This window comes from Podarcis filfolensis (assembly GCF_964270895.1).
Source record: "Podarcis filfolensis genome assembly, chromosome: 10".
Taxonomy (NCBI): domain Eukaryota; kingdom Metazoa; phylum Chordata; class Lepidosauria; order Squamata; family Lacertidae; genus Podarcis; species Podarcis filfolensis.
In genome coordinates, this window is record NC_139612.1 from 68,186,283 (window position 1) to 68,208,103 (window position 21,821).

The 21,821-nt window shown below is 46.7% G+C and overlaps 1 protein-coding gene across 1 annotated transcript in view; it reads right to left on the reverse strand.

The window, feature by feature from the left end:
• The window catches only part of CHCHD3 (coiled-coil-helix-coiled-coil-helix domain containing 3), a 205,796-nt gene extending 191,459 nt beyond the window's left edge, over positions 1-14,337 (reverse strand). Inside the window, exons 1-2 of the mRNA XM_083573179.1 lie at positions 14,144-14,337; positions 5,572-5,674 (exon numbers count right to left, since the gene is read on the reverse strand). Of these exons, the coding sequence (XP_083429305.1) occupies positions 5,572-5,674; positions 14,144-14,227 (187 nt within the window). The 5' untranslated portion in view covers positions 14,228-14,337. The remainder of the gene's footprint in view (positions 1-5,571; positions 5,675-14,143) is intronic.
• Positions 14,338-21,821: the final 7,484 nt, after the last annotated feature.

Genomic DNA, 21,821 nt, shown 5'->3' on the forward strand with positions numbered 1-21,821 from the left:
GATACCACTTTATACAATTTTAAAGTTATTTGACTTGACGTGACCAAAACAGTTTTGAGGTTTGCCTTTGTAACTTCATCTGTTTCCATCTTCTGTTTTATCATGTAGAGCTCCGTAGAGTATTTTCTGTTCCAGAGCAGATCTCCGTTCCTCTTCTCTGGCTGGTTTGTTGGGTAATGCAGGAATACAGCCCAGGAAAGCAAACTCGCAAAGACCTCATCCAACTGGAATCAACTGTGCTTTATTCCATCACAGCAAAAGCCAAGGGACGTGAAAACCGAAGTGAGCTTTCCATAGCAAAGCTGCAATCATGGCTTTGGCTAGGGTCAAAGCTCCGGTTGCACAAAGCACCTAAATGCCAGCACAGCCCTGCCCTTCACTGCCAGCCCTGCTAAACTCTGCCACTGACATGGTTCTCTCTGAGCCCTCGGATTCAGGTCAGCAGCAAGGGGACACATAAGGATGAGGACTCAGAAGGGGAGATGGGGAGGATGAGGCCATGGAAGGGGAGACGGGGAGGACAAGATTATGTAGCAGAGCCTGCCTGAAGAAGCCCTCCCAGATGCCTCAGGACCTGACAAGCTGCAAGACCCAGGAGTTTCACCTTCCAAGCCTGTGGACAGCTCCGGGGCACGGCCTGCTGGAGAGTATGAAGGAGGCGGCTCACAAGACGATGTCTCCAAGAGAGAGCTGGTGCATCAAGAGGAGTGCATATGCATTATGAGGCCTGGGCAACAGGCACAAATGCAAAACAATGATTACGATGACAATAATCTTTATTGTCATTGTCCCATACAGAACAACGAAATTGAAAAATCTACACAAGACATTCAAAAACCAACAAGCCTGCTATCCCAGCTATCCCAACATGGTTAGCCCCCTAAAAACTCTGATACCCCACTTTTAAATACAATATACTCCCATAGAGACTCCTTACACTGCATTTAAAACCAATATTGCATTTGGATTGAAACTGTTAATGACCTACAACCTTTGACCCCTCAGTCTCACAGTGAAGGGGAAAGGACTCTCTCTCTTTCAAGATATGGCACACCAACTTGAAGAATTTGGTATTAAATTGTACATTTTCCGGGGAAGCCTAATCTCCTGGCTATTCAGCAGTGCCTAGTCCGGGGGCATATTAGATATTCACTGTGTGCTGTCAATTGTTTCACTTGGGTTTTCAGCTAATGTTCAGTTCTGTAATCTGAAAGCAATCAAGAATTACAGTCTGCAACCAAGAAGAAGTGTAAAGTACTAGCCATGTGAGAAACCAAAGCTGAGTTCAAAAATAATCTTTTGTTGTATCTTAATCTTTCGTTGGAAGCTGCCCAGAGTGACTGAGGAAACCCAGCCAAATGCGTGGGGTATAAATAAATTATTATTATTATGATTATGATTATTATTATTATTATTATCCTAGAGCCTTTGTCATTATTATTATTATTATTCATTTTGCCTCAAGGTGTGTGAAACTCAAACACCTGCCTATCTTTTTATGATGGTCTATCAAAATATATCACATAACCAACTTTAAACTTGCCTTTAAGTTTCCAAACCACCAAGGAACATAACCAAGCAAAACTCCACACACATATATAAATCATACATATATGAATAAATGCACACACTGCACTTGTCCTCATCACAGAGAGAACAAATACATGAAACTTTGCTACGCACTGATTTTTATACAGTGGTACCTCAGGTTAAGTACTTAATTCGTTCCGGAGGTCCGTTCTTAACCTGAAACTGTTCTTAACCTGAAGCACCCCTTTAGCTAATGGGACCTCCTGCTGCCACCATGCCGCCAGAGCACGATTTCTGTTCTCATCCTGAAGCAAAGTTCTTAACCTGAAGCACTATTTCTGGGTTAGCGGAGTCTGTAACCTGAAGCGTATGTAACCTGAAGCATATGTAACCCGAGGTACCACTGTAATCAAGTCTGTTCTTCCTTTTAATAATCAAGTCTGTTCTTCCTTTCACCTGCAGCTGAAAAACTTACTGTGACTTCTCCAGCCTTCGTACTTTGTTAAATATTCTTTTCCAGTAAAGGTGAGCTTTGCAGAAGCTGTGACCTCTCCCAGTAACAGTTACCTACCTGCCTAAGCTCATGTGTGATCTCCCTTCTCACCAGTGAGGCACCATTAAGCCATCTGAGTGCAGTATTGCTCAATTTGTATGCACAATCACAAGGAGAACAACTTTTGCACAATTTATCAGAGCCAAGTCCATTATATGCAAACCTAAGTGGCTGCGGGCGAAATTAAACTTATCTCTCTTGATGGTATCCGTGTCCCTTCGCCTCATCTGCTCATTCAAGGACCACAAGAACTAATATGGCTTTCATATCAAAATGAGTCCATATCACTGTGCAGCAGCAGCAGCAGCAGCAGCAGATATTCAACATGTTCATACATTTATGTGTTCTGCCCTTCTTGGCCATCAAGTTAGGCCCTGTGAATTATTACTCGGAATCATTACATAGCAACTTCATCTCAAAAAATAATCTCAAGGTAATTAAAATGTGACATGCCACTGAAGTGTGGCACCCCTTTTACTTCAAGCTGGCTGAAATAACAGCTGTTATCTTTCCTAATATACATTTATCATTATTGCGGTTAGTTCCTGAACATTTCACTAAAATACTTACAAAATTCATTTTACTTCCCCTCCCCACTTTGCCCCCACCCAAAAACCTTTGTGTGCAAAAATCACAGAAGTACCCCTTGAGAATGGAGAGGCTTATTCTCAAAATAATATATTCAGTATACCTGAAGGAGTGTCTCCACCCCCTTCGTTCAACCCAGACACAGAGGTCCAGCGCTGAGGGTCTTCTGGCGGTTCCCTCCCTGCGAGGTTACAGGGAGCCAGGCCCAGGGCCTTCTTGGTAGTGGCACCCGCCCTGTGGAATGCCCTCCCACCAGATGTCAAAAAGAACAACAACTACCAGACTTTTAGAAGACATCTGAAGGCAGCCCTGTTTAGGGAAGCTTTTAATGTTTAATAGGTTATTGTATTTTAATATTCTGTTGGAAGCTGCCCAGAGTGGCTGGGTATAAATAATAAATAATTATTATTATTATTATTATTATTATTATTATTATTATTATTAATCACACCAGCCTGAGGCACATTGGGTGAGATGTCACAGGTGGCATTGGAGGACCAACAATGAGGAACAGAAGATCACAGCACTATGATAGACAGAAAGCTATGCAGTCTACCCTACAGTCACAGGCAGGATTAGCCACCCTGAGATACACTCACACAATCTAGAATGCAGTGTGCTATAAATACACGATATGAAGATCAAATGGCTCCAAATGTCAAAAGCCAGTAATTCACTGTAGGTGGCAACTATACTTTCACACCCTACATCCAGCCAGCTGCAAGATTTTGGGAGCAGGCAAAACTCACCTACAAAGAGAACTTGCATGTGTGCAATTGAGACAGTCAGTGTGCTGTAGTGGCACAATCCATGGAGGTAAAGATATAGGTAAAGGGACCCCTGACCATTTGGTCCAGTCGTGACCGACTCTGGGGTTGCGGCGCTCATCTCGCTTCATTGGCCGAGGGAGCCGGCGTACAGCTTCCGGGTCATGTGGCCAGCATGACTAAGCCGCTTCTGGAGAACAAGACCTGTGTTTAAATCCAGGCTCGCCCATGAAGCTCGCTGGATGCCAATGGGCCAGTCACAGCTCTCAGCCTAACCTAACTTCCCATATAGAAAGCATGCCACCTAGCTGAAAGTTCAAAATTGCCAGTCTCTTTAAGAGCCACAGACGGAAAGCTCTCCCCAACGGAGAAAGGGAAATGGCAACAACTGATCCTTCAATGAAAAGCCACAACAGAGAAAGCAGGCGCTGAAAACTGATCCCGCATTGAAAAGACAGCGGCCTTAACGCTTTTCCTTTTTCATAACCTATTTGTGCCTTCCTCCTTAAATAATACACTGACTTTTCAGGAATCCAGTAGTGTTAAAAAAAAAAAAATTAAGCCATTAAATTTGTCTATTATGACTAAGCGCTGCTTTTAGCACATGCATTCAAGAAACGCACTCAAACTAGACTGATCGAATTACTTGTCATCACACAGCCCTAGGAAAGAATGACAGATGTACTTTAAAGATTTTGTGCTTGTTAAATATTTCAGTATGTTTAAAGTTACTCAAATAACTGAAAGACGATGTTTGCAAGAAGCAGGCTAGAGATTTCTTTATTATGGTTGTAACTTAATTTCTGCCCAACTTGAGATCAATAGATGCGTCTTACATTGGCAAGCACAATCGTAGGATAGAAATACTCTAGAGTATGGGAGGAGGGGGCCTTCAAATATTTTGATAACTTGCAACCGCCTTGTTTAAGGACGCCTATGAACATCTCTTAAAAATGGGATACAGCTGTTCTCTGTACTACAAGATGAGACTAGCTTGCATCAAACTTCAGGGTGAGAGATGTACCCACCAGATGTACCCACCAGTTACCCCTAACCCAATTCTGCCAGCATCACTGACCCTTCCTAAGTACCATTTGTGGATATAGCTCAGTCGGTAGAGCAGGACACTCTTAATCTCAAGGTCGTGGGTTTGAGCCCCACACTGGGCATAAGATTCCTGCATTGCAAGGGGGTTGGACTAGATCAGGGGTGGCCAACTTCCAAGAGACTGCCATCTACTCACAGAATTAAAAGCTAGCAGTGATCTACCCCTGTTTTATTGGGGTTCAGGTAAAAGTTCTTCAACTTTTTGTTGAAGGGAGGGGGAAAGCCCCGTTTTATTGGGCTTCAGGACAAAGCTGTTGAGCTTTTTTAGGGAGGGGGAAATGCCCGTTTTTAGGGGGTTCGGGAAGCATAAGTTGCTTAGCTTTGGGAGGGACCAAAACCACGCAGGGATCGACCAGTAGATCGCGAGCGACCTGTTGGACATCCCTGGTCTAGAAGACCCTCATGTTCCTTTCTAACTCTACAATTCTATGATTCCAAACATACATTTGTCCCCTTTTCTGATGTGGGGATGAAACTCTTTTTTAAAAGTTTCAATACAGCTCTGGAAATGAGGAATACGGTGGTATATTATGGGAGTCAGCTAATTAGCACTATGAAAATCTAGGCAATTTCTAACGGGAAAATCTTCATCTACTGAGGGCACAGGAAGTCTGCTTCCATGGTAGTCCCACAGATCAAACTATGCGCATGCAACTTAACTTCCAGGTGCACATTCTGCTGAGTATCTTTTAAGGAACCTCACAGCTCCCAGAGTTAAAGCAGACATATCATCTACTAATGCATAAGTTGCAAAGTCAGATCTCCAAAGTATGTCTTAAGGTGAAAGTACAGCAGAGAGCAAACCGTGTTTGCGTGCAACTGAAAAGGAAAGCAACAAGGGAGAAACTCAGTAGGGTACTTAAAAACAAAAGCACCGTAAAAAAATCCATCCCGCTCTTGCAAAAAGTCGAAAGAAGGCAAGTGAATGATTGGAACCAGCTCTGCAAAAAGACTTCAGGGTTTACTAAAATAATTTCAGAGCTACATTTTGATTCTTATCTCTTATAGCCAGAAGTGTGCACATACCTGAAGTGCCTCCAACCAAGCCATGACCACCAGAGCCCGACTTCTGAGACCTCCCACTTGCTGAAGAAGGGTCCTTCATACGCTCTATGACATTTTCAGACAGCTGAGGAGACATTGGAGCAAAGAAACACACAAAAGCATCATAAGTTGGCTTATCAAAATATGTACAGTATTTCCCACACTGTCTTTGGTTCTAGCTCCAGGTATAATGTACTTTTTTCTCCATTTTTTTATTAGCTCTGAGCAGCAGAAAACACATTCTTTTAGGTATCAAAATCTGATAAGCACTTTTTTAAAGCAACTAACAAGAACACTTTGGCAGTCCTGGAAATACATTTGCCCCAGCCTATCTGAGCTAAAAACACCCTTAATAATAATAATAATTTATTATTTATTATTTATACCCCGCCCATCTGGCTGGGTTTCCCCAGCCACTCTGGGCAGCTTCCAACAGAATATTAACATACAATAGTCTATTCAACATTAAAAGCTTCCCTAAAGAGGGCTGCCTTCAGATGTCTTCTAAAAGTCTGGTAGTTGTTCTTCTCTTTGACATCTGGTGGGAGGGTGTTCCACAGGGCGAGTGCCACCACCAAGAAGGCCCTCTGCCTTGAATCTTCACTATGCAAAAAATACATCATCTTCATCAACATCATCAATTACATTTATATACCACCTTTTCTTCCAAGGAAGCTCAAGGTAGCATACATGATTCTTCTCCTCCTCCCCATTTTATCATCACAACAACCCTGTGAGGTAGGTTAGGCTGAGTGTGAGATCATTGGCCCAAAGTCACCCATGGAGCTTTATGGCTGAGTAGGTATTTGAACCCTGGTCTCCCAGGTCCTGCTCTGACACTCTGACTACAGCATGCTTTTGCAGCTACTACCCAGAGGCTGCAATCCTAGAAAAACTTCAGCATAAGTAAATACATTTTAAATTATTGTGGCTGCTATACATTGGGGCTGTTAGAACTGGGATACATGTGCCAAACTAAGGCAGAGAGTTCCATTGTGCTGCAGAAATATCAGTTTCATGGACTAACAGGATATATTAGCTTGCCTATGCAGGCCATTAAGAATACATCTTTCCATAACCGTCATCTGATTTTAACTTTTTATATGGTTTTTTTCTTATATGGTTTTATGTTCTATTGTTGCAAACCGCTTTGGTTTTTGAAAAAATAAAAAAAAAATGAATAGTGGTATACAAATATTTTCACAAACAAAAGGTAAAGAAATAAACGAAATATATGTGTAAACGTTAGATTCCCATTAATGCACACTATCCCATAGGCAAGGCATCCTTGTCTACTTGGTAAATTAACACGCTGCTGCAGCAATGGGTATCCAGGTGCTATCCAGTATCAACTCTACGGTTTCTTGAGGAAACAGGACTTCAAGCTGCGTTAGTGTCACAGGGACACAAGCGTGCCTGTTTACAGGTGAACGAACAAAGGGAGGAGGAGGAATAAAAGAATAGTTGGCAGAGACTAACGGAAAGCAGGGGCCAGGAGAAGTGTAAGGAAATCAAAGAGACAGAAGGAACAAACTCTTCCTCGGGTGCCACCCCAATATTTCCCTGTTTCATCATTCGCCTTTCATTTTTCTTTTGAAGTGCTGTTGGTAAGAGCTTTTACATAAGCTTCAGAAACGATGACCCCCCAGGTTCCATGGCAGAGAGAGGCCCTTCACTAGGTTTCTTTGAGGAAAGGAAAGGAGTCGTCGAGACAAAAGGAAAATGTGAGTACAGGGACATGACAAGGTAAGGAAACAAACACTGGAAGGTGGGCATTAGAAGCTCTAATACCAGGGTTCATTATCGTCTGTGTTTATTGAAAATATCTGTATCCCACGCTTCCACGAGATTGTTCTCTAAGGGGCCTCACAACAAACCATTCAAGATACAATCCATTACAATAAAGTACAGTGGTACCTCGTGTTACATACGCTTCAGGTTACATACGCTTCAGGTTACATACGCTACAGGTTACAGACTCCGCTAACCCAGAAATATTACCTCAGGTTAAGAACTTTGCTCCAGGATAAGAACAAAAATCGTGCTCCAGCGGTGCAGCAGCAGCAGGAGGCCCCATTAGCTAAAGTGGTGCTTCAGGTTAAGAACAGTTTCAAGTTAAGAACGGACCTCCGGAACGAATTAAGTACTTAACCCGAGGTACCACTGTAGATTAAAACTGCTCCAGCAGCCAGGAGGAGACAAATGGACAAAACACACACACACACACAAAATCCCACCCTCTTCAAACCATCACCTATGGTGCTTTACAACTCAAATTCAAACTCTGGCTAGGTGCCAGGGAGAGGAGTCATTTGGAACTGAGTAAAACTTACCCTACTGACAAGGATGCTGCTCTATCATAAGAACCTTTAGCTATTACAGTCGTAACTTGGAAGTCGAACGGAATCCATTCCAAAATTCCGTTCGACTTCCAAAACGTTCAGAAACCAAAGCACAGCTTCTGATTGGCTGCAGGAAGCTCCTGCAGCCAATCGGAAGCCACAGAAGCCCTGCCTGACGTTTGGCTCCCAAAAAAAGTTTGAAAACCAAAACACTCACTTCCGAGTTTCGATTGTTTGGGAGCCAAAACGTACGAGTATCAAGGCGTTCCGACAACCAAGGTATAACTGTACTTCCTAGCTTTGAAAACTGCCGTCCTCAAACCATATGTAGCCTGATCTGTTGCAAGCTCACTAAGAGAAGACCTGGTGCGTTCAGTATGGTTTACTATCAAGCAACTGTGTAGTCTTGCACAAACCCTTGTGCTTAATTAGAAAATAAACTAGCTCCAGGGCACTTGCCTCCAAGTAACAATGTGCCTGACTGCAGGCTTACCTTGCAATCCTATGCATGTTTACTCAGAAGTTCTCCCACTGCACTGAGTGGGCGTTACACTTAGGTAAGTATGTACAGAATCACAGCCTTTGTTGAAAGTTTATGCAGTTCAAGACTAGAAGATGTGTTCAGTCATTCCTTGCAGCGACATTAACACAAGCTAGAAACCTTTAAGTTTTCTTAATGCTATGTTTCTCAGCAAGACCTCACTAAGACCTGTGTTTCATCACAGACTGAATCATAAGCAGCACTGTATTGAAGAGGATCACACCAGAACAGCCAGACACCTGTTCAGTTCATCTCACGCCCACAAATTTCCCTGTTGCAAGCCAGGCAAAATTTTCCCCTGCCGTGACAATGATAGAACATGCTTTTAAAAATATTTAAGTAATGAGAGAGTTGTGTACCCTGGAATACAGCAGAAAGGGCAAGGTTAAAACAGAAAAACCAAGAAGGTTAAAGGAGAAGAAGAGAAAGCAGCAAGTCAGAGGAGCAGGACGGAAACCCTCTGCAGATTTGACGCAAAGGAGCAGAAATACTGAAATGTGATATCATCTATCCAACCCTGCCAGGCTATTCTGATGGATAACAGGGTAGGTGGTGTAAAAACCAAGCTAGGCAGAGGCAAGGTGCCCATGTTGATAATCTCCTGGCATGGAAGGTATCAATCGCTACTAGTCAGGATGGAATATGTTCTGCCTCCACCGTCAGAGGCAATATGCCTCTGAACATCTGTTGCTGGGAGTCACAAGCAGGTAAAATGTTGCACTCAGGTGCTGCTTTCATGCTTCCCACAGACATCTGGTTGGCCACGGTGGGAAAAGGATGCTGGACAAGACTGGCCAATGGCCTGATACAGCAGATCTTATGCTCACAGGTCTCCCACTAGAGTAACCAAGGCATTTTCTTTCCAGATTTGAGATTGGACAAGGAAATCACTACCATGCAGAAGTTAAAGCAGTTAAGTTGCTACCACTACCCACAGGATTACCTGAATATGGGAGACCAGGTGGTCAAGTCTAGGAATCTAGCTTTATTAATTTTTTTAAGCAGCAGTTTTACAAATAGCTTCTTCAAGGCAGTAGGGCAGAACTGCCCACTCTGAGAGTATTTTACCATAGCCTAGAACAACTGGCCAGTCTCTCTGAGCAGGCAAGAACCTAACAAGGTACACATGCCTGAGTGAATGTTTCCTTGGGCATCACAAACTGAAATTATCCATGTGCATAACGGCAAGATTTACCAATGAGCACTATGCACCTGGACTGCACGAGCTCAACTTAAAATAAAGGTTCAGGCAAAAGGTCCACGTGCAGAGGAAAATATTTGGCCTGGCCTGTTCTTGTGCCTTGAAAAGCATCAGAAAACAGCATGCAAAACTTTTCAGGAGATTAATCTTATCACCTCCTGCAAGGCGAAGCTCGGACCTCGACTCACTCACCTGTGACCTAGCTCTATGGGTGGTGAAGCAATTGGGAGTGCTATCTACAGGCACTGGCCGTGGTTTCCTTCTGCACTATCCAAAAAGAGAGAGCAAGCAGAGGCAGTCACTGCAGGTGCCACTCACTTGCTCACATCTGTGATTTCTCTCTTAAAACTGTAGCAGTTGGTGCTGGTCCCATTCTGACTGCCTAGAGAGGGCAAAGGAATGAGTGAACAGAGGTTTTCACTCTCCAGCACTGTGGTTGCGCAGTCTCTGGGCAATGCAGCTAGCCCAATTCAGACCACTGTGTCACCAATAAAAAGAGAATCTAAGTAAACAAGTGAGCTAGAAGCGGCAGGAATTGCTTTTTTCTACTGTCGCCTGGGCCTCTCATTGGCATAGTGCAGAGGTGAGGAACAGCCAGCCCGTGAGCCGCACATGAAGAGGCATACAGCCTCCAACAATAGAGGCAGATAATATCCATCCCGGCACGTAGCCATTGAAAGCTTCTTCATCCTCTGTGAATCTGTCCAACCCTCTTTCAAAGTCATCCAAGAGCCAGTGTGGTGTTGTGGGAGAGACCAGAACCGTGTACAGTACCCCAAAATGCAGTTGCACCACAGATTTATGTTATGGCGTTATCAGGATATTGGCGGTTTCATTTTCCATTCCGTTCCATAATGCCACCTCTGCCACGCCCTTCTCTCCACCCTTTTGTCCTTATCTCCTGCTTGGACTACTGCCAGGCGCTCTACATGGGGCTATCTTTGAAGGTGACCCGGAAACTGCAATTAATCCAGAATGTGGCAGCTAGACTGGTCATTGGGAATGGCCGCTGGGACCACATAACACCAGTCCTAAGAGATCTGCATTGGCTCCCAGTATGTTTCCGAGCACAATTCAAAGTGCTGGTGCTGACCTTTAAAGCCCTAAACGGCCTTGGTCCAGTATACCTGAAGGAGCGTCTCCACCCCCATCGTTCAGCCCGGACACTGAGATCCAGCGCCAAGGGCCTTCTGGCGGTTCCCTCCCTGCGAGAAGTGAGGTTACAGGGAACCAGACAGAGGGCCTTCTCAGTAGTAGTGCCCGCCCTGTGGAACACCCTCCCTTCAGATGTGAAGGAAATAAGCAGCTATCTTATCTTTAAAAGAAATCTGAAGGCAGCTTTGTTTAGGGAAGTTTTTAATATTTAATGCTGTATTGTTTTTAACACTTGATTGGAAGCCACCCAGAGTGGCTGGGGAAACTCAGCCAGATGGGCGGGGTATAAATAATAAATTATTATTATTATTGGCCTCAAATGTTGCAACCTTTCCTCATAAAATATATTCCTAATAATAATAACAACAATAGGGCAGCTTGCTGTGGCCCTCCCAGCCACAGCAGTTGTGTAAACTGCAAAGGACAGGGACCCCACATCCAACAACTGAGATGTTTGCAGCCACTCATCCTCCTCACCAAGGGAAGTAACAGCACTGCTCTATTCTGCCTTGGTCAGACCACACTTGAAGTATTGTGTACAGTTCTGGGTGCCACAGTTTAAGGATATTGACAAGCTGGGACCTGTGCAGAGGAGAAGGAGCAATATAATGAAGGGTCTGGAAACGCAGTCTTATGAGGAACAATTGAGGGAGTTGGGTATGCTAAGCCTGGAAAAGAGGAGACGAAGAGATGATAGTTATCTTCAAATATCTCAGGGGCTGCCGCATGGAAGATGGAGCAAGCTTGTTTTCTGCTGCTACGGAAGCGAGGACCCTGACCAGTGGATTCAGATGATGATAATAATAATAGCAATATTTTCTTATTTATACCCCGCCCATCTGGCTGGGCTTCCCCAGCCACTCTGGGCAGCTTCCAACAAAATATTAAAATATAGTAATGCATCAGACATTAAAAGCTTCCCTAAACAGGGCTGCCTTCACATGTCTTCTAAAAGTCTGGTAGTTGTTTATCTCTTTGACATCTGTTGGGAGGGCTTTCCACAGGGCGGAAGCCACTACCAAGAAGGCCCTCTGCCTGGTTCCCTGTAACTTGGCTTCTCGCAGTGAGGGACCGCCAGAAGGCCCTTGGAGCTAGACCTCAGTGTCCGGGTAGAACGATGGGGTTGGAGACACTCCTTCAGATATACTGGACTGAAGCCGTTTAGGGCTTTGAAGGTCAGCACCAACACTTTGAATTGTGCTCAGAAAGATGACAAGAAAGGAGATTCCAACTCAACATTAGGAAGAACTTTTGGGTGGCAAGAGCTGTTCAGCAGTGGAACAAACTCCCGTGAGAGACTGCGGAGTTTCTACACCTTGAGAGGTTTATAAAGCCACCGTCAGGTGGCCATCTGTCGCGATGCTTTCGTTAAGATCCCTGCATTGCAGGGGGTCAGAATGGATGACCCTAATGGTCCCTTCCCACTCTGCAATGCTACAGTCTCATGAAGTGCACCTCCAGGTGCCACCAGACAAAAAGACCTCGACAACTCAGAAAAACAGGAGCCCCAGACGAGTCATTAGCTGTAACCATGCCTCTGCAACAGATGGATCCTGTCAAGGACCGCAACTGCCAGGGCCATCTCATTTGCATGCCACCTTTCCATAGCTATAAACCATGCTCGAGACGGCTTACAATAACTAAATAAAACTCGTGGGAAAGTACAAGGCCAAATGGGAAACTACAATGCCAGATTCGAACGCTTTCCCCAGAGACCCTTGCAAGACCAAAAGATAAGAGACGCACGAAGCACAGGGCGGAGCAATGGAGAATTTCTGAAACATCAATGGGATATTAGCTCCGCCCAAGGCATGATGGAGAATAGCAGCAGCCGGGAACAGATAAGACATAACATTTTACAAGGACAGGAAGAAACACCATGGACAGAATAACGGCCACACACAGGAAGAACAAGGATATAGTTTGAGTGTCTCACTTGTAGTTTTATAAATCATTTAATGTGCCAATACGAATGAAAGTTGTTAATACTGCAGTTGTTGTATAAGGGATTTGTTACCTTGACTAGAGTGTAATTGAAATTAGTAAGATTTTGGAACTTGGGAGTATAGAAAAATCCAACTACTGTTTGTATCCTTTGAATAACTTTGTGTACATGATCAATTTTTTCTGTTTGTCTTTTTATGAATTTTGTTTTCTTTTTATATTTTTGGTCTTTTTGTAATACTTTTTCGAAGATGTAGGTGTAATGTTTAACATTTGTTTTCGTTGCAATTTTTTCAATATGAAATAAAGATTATTTTTAAAAATATATATATTTTGGAACATGGAAATAAACAAAATCACCAAACCATCAATTCAAGCATGCAGGGGCGGGGGGGGGGGACCTAAATTATATAATTTGATGATGGATACTGAATAAGGGCCAGGACGCGGGTGGCGCTGTGGGTTAAACCACAGAGCCTAGGACTTGCTGATCAGAAGGTCGGTGGTTTGAATCCCCGTGACGGGGTGAGCTCCCGTTGCTCGGTCCCTGCTCCTGCCAACCTAGCAGTTCAAAAGCACGTCAAAGTGCTAGTAGATAAATAGGTACCGCTCTGGCAGGAAGGTAAATGGCGTTTCTGTGCGCTCTGGCTTCCATCACGGAGTTCTGTTGCGCCAGAAGCGGTTTAGTCCTGCTGGCCACATGACCCTGAAAGCGGTCTGTGGACAAACACCGGCTCCCTCAGCCTGAAAGCGAGATGAGCGCCGCGACACCATAGTCACCTTTGACTGGACATAACCATCCAGGGGGGACCCGGGTGGCGCTGTGGGTTAAACCACAGAGCCTAGGACTTGCTGATCAGAAGGTCGGCGGTTCGAATCCCAGCGACGGGGTGAGCTCCTGTTGCTCGGTCCCTGCTCCTGCCAACCTAGCAGTTCGAAAGCACGCCAGTGCAAGTAGATAAATAGGTACCACTCCAGCGGGAAGGTAAACGGCGTTCCCATGTGCTGCTCTGGTTTGCCAGAAGCGGCTTAGTCATGCTGGCCACATGACCTGGAAGCTGTACGCCGGCTCCCTCGGCCAATAAAGAGAGATGAGTGCTGCAACCCCAGAGTCGTCTGCGACTGGACCTAATGATCAGGGGTCCCTTTACCCTTTACTGAATGATGGGTATTGCTAATTGTATTATAATATGGCATTGCTATAATGAGGCTATTATTGGATTGTTGCAATTGAAAACTAATTTAAAAAATTCACAAAAAAATTAAGAGACATAGTAAATGAGCAGCAGCAGCTGAGGAGGTCAAGGCGGCAGCACGACAGCCCTGCAAGGTCGGCCTGTCCTCTTCCCTCCCTCCGTCCCTCTCTCTCACCCGGACGCCCTTCACCACCGTGATGTTGTCATTCTCGTCCGCCTCGAAGGTGACCCTCCGCGGGGCGCTGCCTCCGCCGCCCATCGTGACCCGGCTGCCGGCGAGGGTCGCGCACTCGAGCGCCGACTAGGCCGCAAAGAAGCAGAAGACGGGACAAGGTGCCCGAGGAGACCCGCGCCACGCCCACCGACGCGCGATTGGCCCGCCGCCCCTCCGGGCCCGCCCACCACCCACGGCGCGCCGGGCTCCCGTTGGCTCAGGAGCTGGTTGCCCGGGGCAACAGCCCGCCCCGGCGTGTTGACCAGGCCGGGTGGAAAGTTTTTTCCGACTCGTGGGTTTCCCGAAAGAACTTGTGGGAGCTGAGAAGGCGGCGAGACTTCAATTCCCAGGATGCCCTGGGGCAAAGGGGAGTGTTCGCAAGGCAGGCTGGGTAAAAGGGAGTCTGCCTGAGAGTCAGGCCGCAAATCAGTCCTGGGAGTCAGGCCGCAAATCACGCGCGGGAGCCGCAATGGATTGTGGGCTGTGTAGTTCAAGCCTTCAGCTGTAGCTGCTGCTTTTATTTGCTCTTTTATTCTACGTCCTTAACTGAATTTTAATAGCGGCAAAGCAGGTTGCGCGGGGGAGAAGGAATTAAATAGGAAACGGTTTGAAGCTGTCAGTAAACTGTCAACAAGGAAGCATGGCACAGCTAATGCAGTTTACTAGTGAAAATTTTGTGTATATAATAATACAATACAATAGTAAAGAATATAATAAGGAAAAGGATGCGTGGTCTATAATTTCAATGGGTTCTGCAGTCTAAATCAAAACAATCACGCAAAATTTCTCCCCGAAAAAATATAATTTATATAAAAAATATACCCTTGGACTGTACTAAATCCTATCACTTGTGGTACCTTATTAATTGGGGGTTGTTTTTTTAAGGATTACTCTTCCCCCGCCCCACTCCTCCCTAGGTTTTTAGTTGTTTCTATTTTAGCTGTAAGGCACATGGAAGGAGGCAGCATATAAATAAATATAAATGTAATAATAATAATAATAATAATAATAATAATAATAATAATACCTGACTCCCCTGAGCCAAAAGCACAAATTGCTAAGTCCAGGTAATTGAGATCAGAAGTCTTCCCAAATTGCCATTGTGATGAAGGCCCCTGCCAAAATGTGCGAGATCAGAGCCTTGTTATTTAGATATCGGTCTAAATTTTATTTATTACAGTGGTACCTCGGGTTACATACGCTTCAGGTTACATACACTTCAGGTTACATACTCCGCTAACCCAGAAATTTTACCTTGGGTTAAGAACTTTGCTTCAGGATGAGAACAGAAATCGCGCGGCGGCAGCAGCGGGAGGCCCCATTAGCTAAAGTGGTGCTTCAGGTTAAGAACAGTTTCAGGTTAAGAACGGACCTCCGGAACGAATTAAGTACTTAACCCGAGGTACCACTGTACTACATTTACATGCCATCCTTCCTCCAGGGATCTCAGGATGCCTACATGGCCCCTCCTCCTCTTCATGCCACCCTCCCAATAACCTTGTGAGGTAGGTTAGGCAGAGAGAGAGAGTGACTAAACCCAAGGTCACTTAGTTAACTTAGTGGCGGAGTGGGGATTTGAACCCTAGTCTCCTAGGTCCCAGTCCAGCAATCCAACCACTAGGCCACACTGACAAGCTCTGAAATAGCAATCCTATATAAGCTGAACTTAACAGGATTCACTGTTAGGACTTTAAAGGTCAGCACCGACACTTTGAATTGTGCTCGGAAACTTAGCAGCTTCAGTTCATGCCAGATGCATCTGGGTGCCTCCTGATAAGGTTGGGCAGCCAAAAGCACATTACACTAAGCTACCACCCCAGCGGGTACGCTGCCTTCCCTGTTCTGTGCAGGAACAAGGCTGAGGGCATATTGACAAGGGCAAAAAATGGAAGTGTGGGCATGAAGTAATAGCACATCGAACAACCATGCATTGCAAGGAAGGAAGCAAGCTTTGGCACGACTGAATTGCAAAACGATTCCCACCCAGCCTGCACACTCTTCTTGGCATCCGAGGCAAATTGATGCATGAAGCAGAAAAGCAGGCATGCCATGATGTTAAGCAGCGAGGCACCAGGTGGAGAAGATAAGGTTCAACAGGAGCTTGAGGGGGGAAACCTATTAGCAGTGGATTGTGGCATTGTGTCTCCCTCATTTGCCACAAACAGAAACCAACTTTTGATTGAGTACGAGGCCATTCCCCCCGCCCCCCGCGATGAACCTCGTTGGGATTTAAAGGCTATGTGGAAACAGTTCGTCAAAAGAGCAGTTGGTTTATGTATTGAAAACACCAAGGCTTGCAGAGGGGGAGCGGGGTGGTAATTTAGGTTCAAATTAAGCCTCTTGAAGAGAAAAGTCATAGCCAAAAGGCAAAGACACACACCAAAAGCCATCTAAACAACCAGCCAGTTTCTGGAGAAATTCCAGCTCACCTCATTAGGAAAGTGGTGGTTTTTTGGTTTGGGTTTTTTTAACCCACCAAATCTCCAGTTTAAAAAAAACCACACCAAGCAGCAGCTGAACAGAAAGACTCATTTTCTGAGACCCTGAGGAGAGTCTGAAGGCAGGCAGTCCTGAGTGAAATGGGACAATTAGACTCACCTGCTGTGAGGCAACTTCCGCTGTGCCTATATTTTGATGTTTTCCTCAGGTAAGCTCAAGTTTGCTTTTCAATTATAATCCCGTGCCTTGAGATGGCAAAGCCTCATCCCACCAAACAATATCGGGAACCTATTGTAGAAAGTTATTTCTCTCCAGCTGCCAGTTTAAATGCTGAGTGGCCTCGGCTAATTGGACCTTTATTAGAGTTCTTACCTGCCACTCACCGGAAAATCCCAGAGCAGGCTACAACAATGTAAAAACACAATCCTTTATTACTTTGGGGGGCTCCTTGGCAATCTAGAAAATCACCGGAAGAATATGAACACACACAAACACACACACTTGCCACGACGCGGAATGGAGTGGAACTTCCAAAAGTATTTAATACCTAGTGTCGTGTGCAGTGACGTTTTAGTATCCAATTGTGTTTAGAAGCGGAGAACACAGGCTCTTCTTGCGCTAATAAATGTCGTATGGTCCACAAAATCTTCATGCCATCATTTTATTATCATTATTATTATTCATGAAGGTGCTACTGCACTCTCTGGTGTTTTGTTGCAACCACCTAAAATGGCTACCCCTCTAGAACGTGGCAGTGTTGGCTTGAAACAGTATTCTGACACACTGTGCAGCATTCAACACACTTGTCTCATTAGCAGAGTAGTTCCCAAACCGTTTTCAGGCCATTGCCCACTTGGCTCCATAAACTCATCCCTGGTGCCCTTGCCCTACAAAAAGCATTATTCAGAATAGTGTAGGGTTACCAGACGTCCCTGTTTCCCCTGGCCAGTCCCAAGATTTGCGAATAAGTCACCGGACAAATTCCATCCCCGGAAAGTCCCCAGATTTCATCTAATGTCCCCGGGAAATGCAGCAGCGGCAATCTCAGCAGCCCGGAGCAGTTGGCTCTGGCTGGCTTCAGGAGCTGCTCAGAAGTCCCCATATGATGGTGGCGCAGGGGCTCCAAGATGCAGCTTCCGGGCTGCCTCCACCTTCCCTGATCCCAGCAACTAAGCTGTGAAGGAAGGCTTCATGCTGCCTATCGGAGCAGCTTCCCAACTCCTACTTGCGTGCAAGCAGGAGGGGGCAGGGATCTCTCGGTTAGGCAACGCGAAGCCTCCCTTCCCAGCTGAGGGATCCCCGCCCCCTCCTGCTTGCACGCAAGTAGGAATGGGATTGGGGCTGCTCCAATGGGAAGGGAGGCATTGTGCTGCCCGAGGCTCTCCGCCGCCACTCTCGGCCCTCCTTCTCCGCCTTCGATGCCTGACCCACTGCGCACCACTTCACCACCACCACCGATGAACCAACAACTCAGGGGCTGCCCAGGCTCATGGAGAAAGAAGATAGAAGCCTCGGAGGAAGGGGAAACGTGGCAGTTGAGGTCAAGTGGGTGGCCGCCCCTCTGCCACCACTGGTGACTGTGGCGGGTACCCATGCAGGGCCTGCCCCAAAATTCTTTGCATACACTGGGTCCTGGGCCTCGAAGGTCCGGGGGTTCCTGCCTTCCCCCACCACTACCTCATCCTGAGCTCTATCGGGGTGAAGGCGGTCCAATCTGATTGCAAGGCGCCGACCCATTAGTAGTTCAGCGGGGCTCCGGCCAGTCGTTGAGCTGGGGGTGCTGTGCTGTGCTAGAAGGAATGTGGCAAGGCGGTACTCCCAATCCCCTTGCATCATGCGGCGAAGGGTGTCCTTGGTGGTCCGCACCATGCGTTCTGCTTGGCCATTGGTGGCAGGGTGGAATGGCGCCGAACGGATGTGGCAGATGGCGTTCTGCGCTGTGAAGGTTTGGAATTCTCCTGACGTAAATGCAGTCCCATTGTCTGAGACGAGAGTGTCAGGGAGCCCGTGGGTTGCAAACAGCCTGCGTAGTACCCGGATGGCTGCGGACGTAGAAGTGGACGGTACCTGTGCGACTTCCAGCCATTTGGTGTAGGAGTCCACCACTATGAAGAATGTTTTCCCCTGAAAGGGGCCAGCGGTCCACATGCAGGCGTGACCATGGTGCTCGGGGGGACTCCCAGGACTGGACTGGGGCCCTTGGGGGATCTGGGCGGGATTCTTGGCAGGCCTGGCAGTGTTTGACCCAGGCCTCTATCTCTCCGTCGATCCCCGGCCACCACACATAACTCCTGGCAAGGGCCTTCATTCTTACTACCCCTGGGTGTGTCTCGTGTAGGGCTGTGAGGACCCTTTTGCGGAGGGGCTGGGGAACAACGACCCTGCTTCCCCATAACAGGCACCCCTTGTGGGCCGACAGTTCATGTTTGCGGGTTGTGTAGCCGGCGAATTCTGGCCCGGGGCTGCTGCTGGGCCATCCCCTCCACACCCAGTCCAGGACCCGGGAGATGACCCTATCTTTCTTGGAATGGTGTGCAACTTCTTGTGCCTGAATGGGGCGCTCGGGAAGCAGCTCCAGGCTCATAACCTCTTGTGCAGGTGCTGGGTCGGGGCCTGTTTCCGGTAGTGGTAGCCTGCTGAGGGCGTCCGCATGGCCCATCGCCTTCCCAGGACGGTGAATCAGTGCATACTGGTAGCTGGCAAGGAAAATTGACCACCTGAGGACGCGAGGAGACAGCACTTGGGGGGTCTGCTTTTCGGGGGCAAACAAGCCAAGCAACGGCTTGTGGTCAGTCACCACGGTGAAGGGCCGCCCGTACAAGAAATCATGGAATTTTTTTTACTCCCTTCACGATTGCCAGACCCTCCTTGTCGATTTGCGAGTAGTTCCGCTTGGTTGCATTGAGTGTCTGGGAAAAGTATGCCACCGGTACCTCTCTTCCATCCGGGAGTTGGTTGTCCCAGGACAGCGCCAATGCCATAGGGTGAGGCGTCGCATGCTAGCACCACTGGCAGCCTCTTGTCGAAGTGTGCCAAGACCGAGTTTGAGACAAGCAAGTCCTTGACTGCCTGGAATGCGGCCTCCTGGCGCTGGCCCCACACCCAAGGGGCCCGCTTGTCCAGGAGTCTGTGTAGGGGCTCCGCTACCGCCGCCTTGTGGGGAAGGAAGGAATGGTAAAAGTTCAATAGTCCCAAGAAGGCCTGAAGTTCAGTCTTGTTCTTGGGCGCTGGGGCATCACAAATGGCCCGTACCTTGTCCCCAGTCGGGTGGACCCCTTCTGCGTCCACCATAAATCCCAGAAAGTCCACCTGAGGCACTCCTAGTAGACATTTTTCCCGCTTCACCTTGAGACCCGCCGTCTGGAAACGGTGCAGAACGGTGCGGAGGCGGTCCTCAAACTCCTCGGGTGTGGGCCCGGCAATCAACACATCATCGAAGAAGGGGGTGACGCCAGGAATCCCTTTAAGGAGAGAGTCCATTAGATTCTGGAATATGCCTGGTGCCACGCTGACACCGAATTGCAGCTGCTTTACCCTGAAACCTCCTCTGTGCATCACAATCGTCTGTGCCTCTGCTGTGGCCTCATCTACTGGCAGCTGTTGATATGCTTGGGCCAGGTCCAGCTTGCCAAAAATTTTCGACCCAGCCAGGGTAGCAAGGACATGGCTGACCACTGGCACTGGGTATGCATGGGCCGTGAGGGCCTTGTTTATGGTACATTTGTAGTCTGCGCAGATGCGGTAACCTAAGAATAGTGATTTGCACAACCGACTGAGGAAGATGACACCACAATAAGATTCAAAACAATAATAATTAATTGCACCCTTTTGTGGGTTCCCCAGCGGCTGCTGCCATGACCAAGTTAAGTTTCCTGATTCAGCACAATGCTGTGGGTATTGAAGAAATTGACTACAAATCCCACAGCACCGGACAGCTTCCACCATCTCCAGTGGTAGCCCCAAGACCTACTTTCCTCAATCCCATTTCGACTTGGAAGTTTTCCAGTCCAGGCTGAGTGGAGAAAGACGGACTAGAAGTGGCAGGGGCACCGCCCAAACATCAAAGCAAGGCCTGTCTGACTTACTTGCTTATTGCTCTAGTGAGGAAGCACCCAGACCCCATTATGAAAAAGCCCAGGTGGCCTAATAGGCAATTCTGCTGTAATATAAACTGGTTGTCTGTAGATATCTGTGTGTTCCGATTGGTTCTGTGGTTTGGAGATCAAAAGTGAAGGCCTATAGAACTTTTGAGTCAAGGGGCATTCACTGGACCCCTTTGCCCTAGACCACCCTTGTTTGAGGACCAGGACATTTGCAGGGAAACCAAAATGCTTGTTTACAAAGCTACTGTACTACCAACCTTACTGTATGCTTGTGAAACATGGGCCACTTATAAACGCCATCTTCAACTCCTCAAAAGATTCCATTAACGGTGTCTCTGAAAATTTATAAACATCACTTGGGAAGAAGGCGAACTAAAGCCAGTGTACTGGAAGAAGCAAAGATCACCAATGTCAAAGAGATTATTCTTTAACATCAACTTCGTTGGACTGGTCATGTTTTGTGGATGCCTGATTATCGTCTTCCAAAGCAACTACTCTATTCCGAACTTAAAAATGGAAAGTGTAATGCTGGTGGTCAACAAAAGAGGTTTGAAGACTCTCTCAAGGCAAATAAAAAAAAATGTAGTATAAACACTGACAACTGGGAAACACTGGCCTGCGAGCGTTCCAGTTGGAGAACAGCCTTTACCAAAGGTGTCGTGGGCTTTGAAGACACTTGAACTCAGGACACAAGGGAGAAACATGCTAAGAGGAAGGCACATGTGGCAAATCCACACCGTGATCAACTCCCGCCTGGAAACCTATGTCCCCACTGATCCAGAATTGGCCTCCACAGTCACTTCTGGACTCATTGTTAAGACCGTGTTTATAGAAGACAATCTTCCTCGGCTATGAGTGATCGCGAAAGAAGAAGCCTCAGTTTGCTTCATAGCTGAGTGAGAATTTGAATTCAAGTCTTCCCAGTTGTAGAAACACTAGACTATGCTGGATTTTCAGTGGCGTAGTATTGTGGCACCTTAAAACACCAAGAAATGTACAACAGCACGAGGTTTCTTGGACTACAGTCCATTTTGTCAGGTGTGTGAAGTGTTGGTTGAAAACTCATGCCACAATAAATTCCGTAGTCTTTGAGGTGC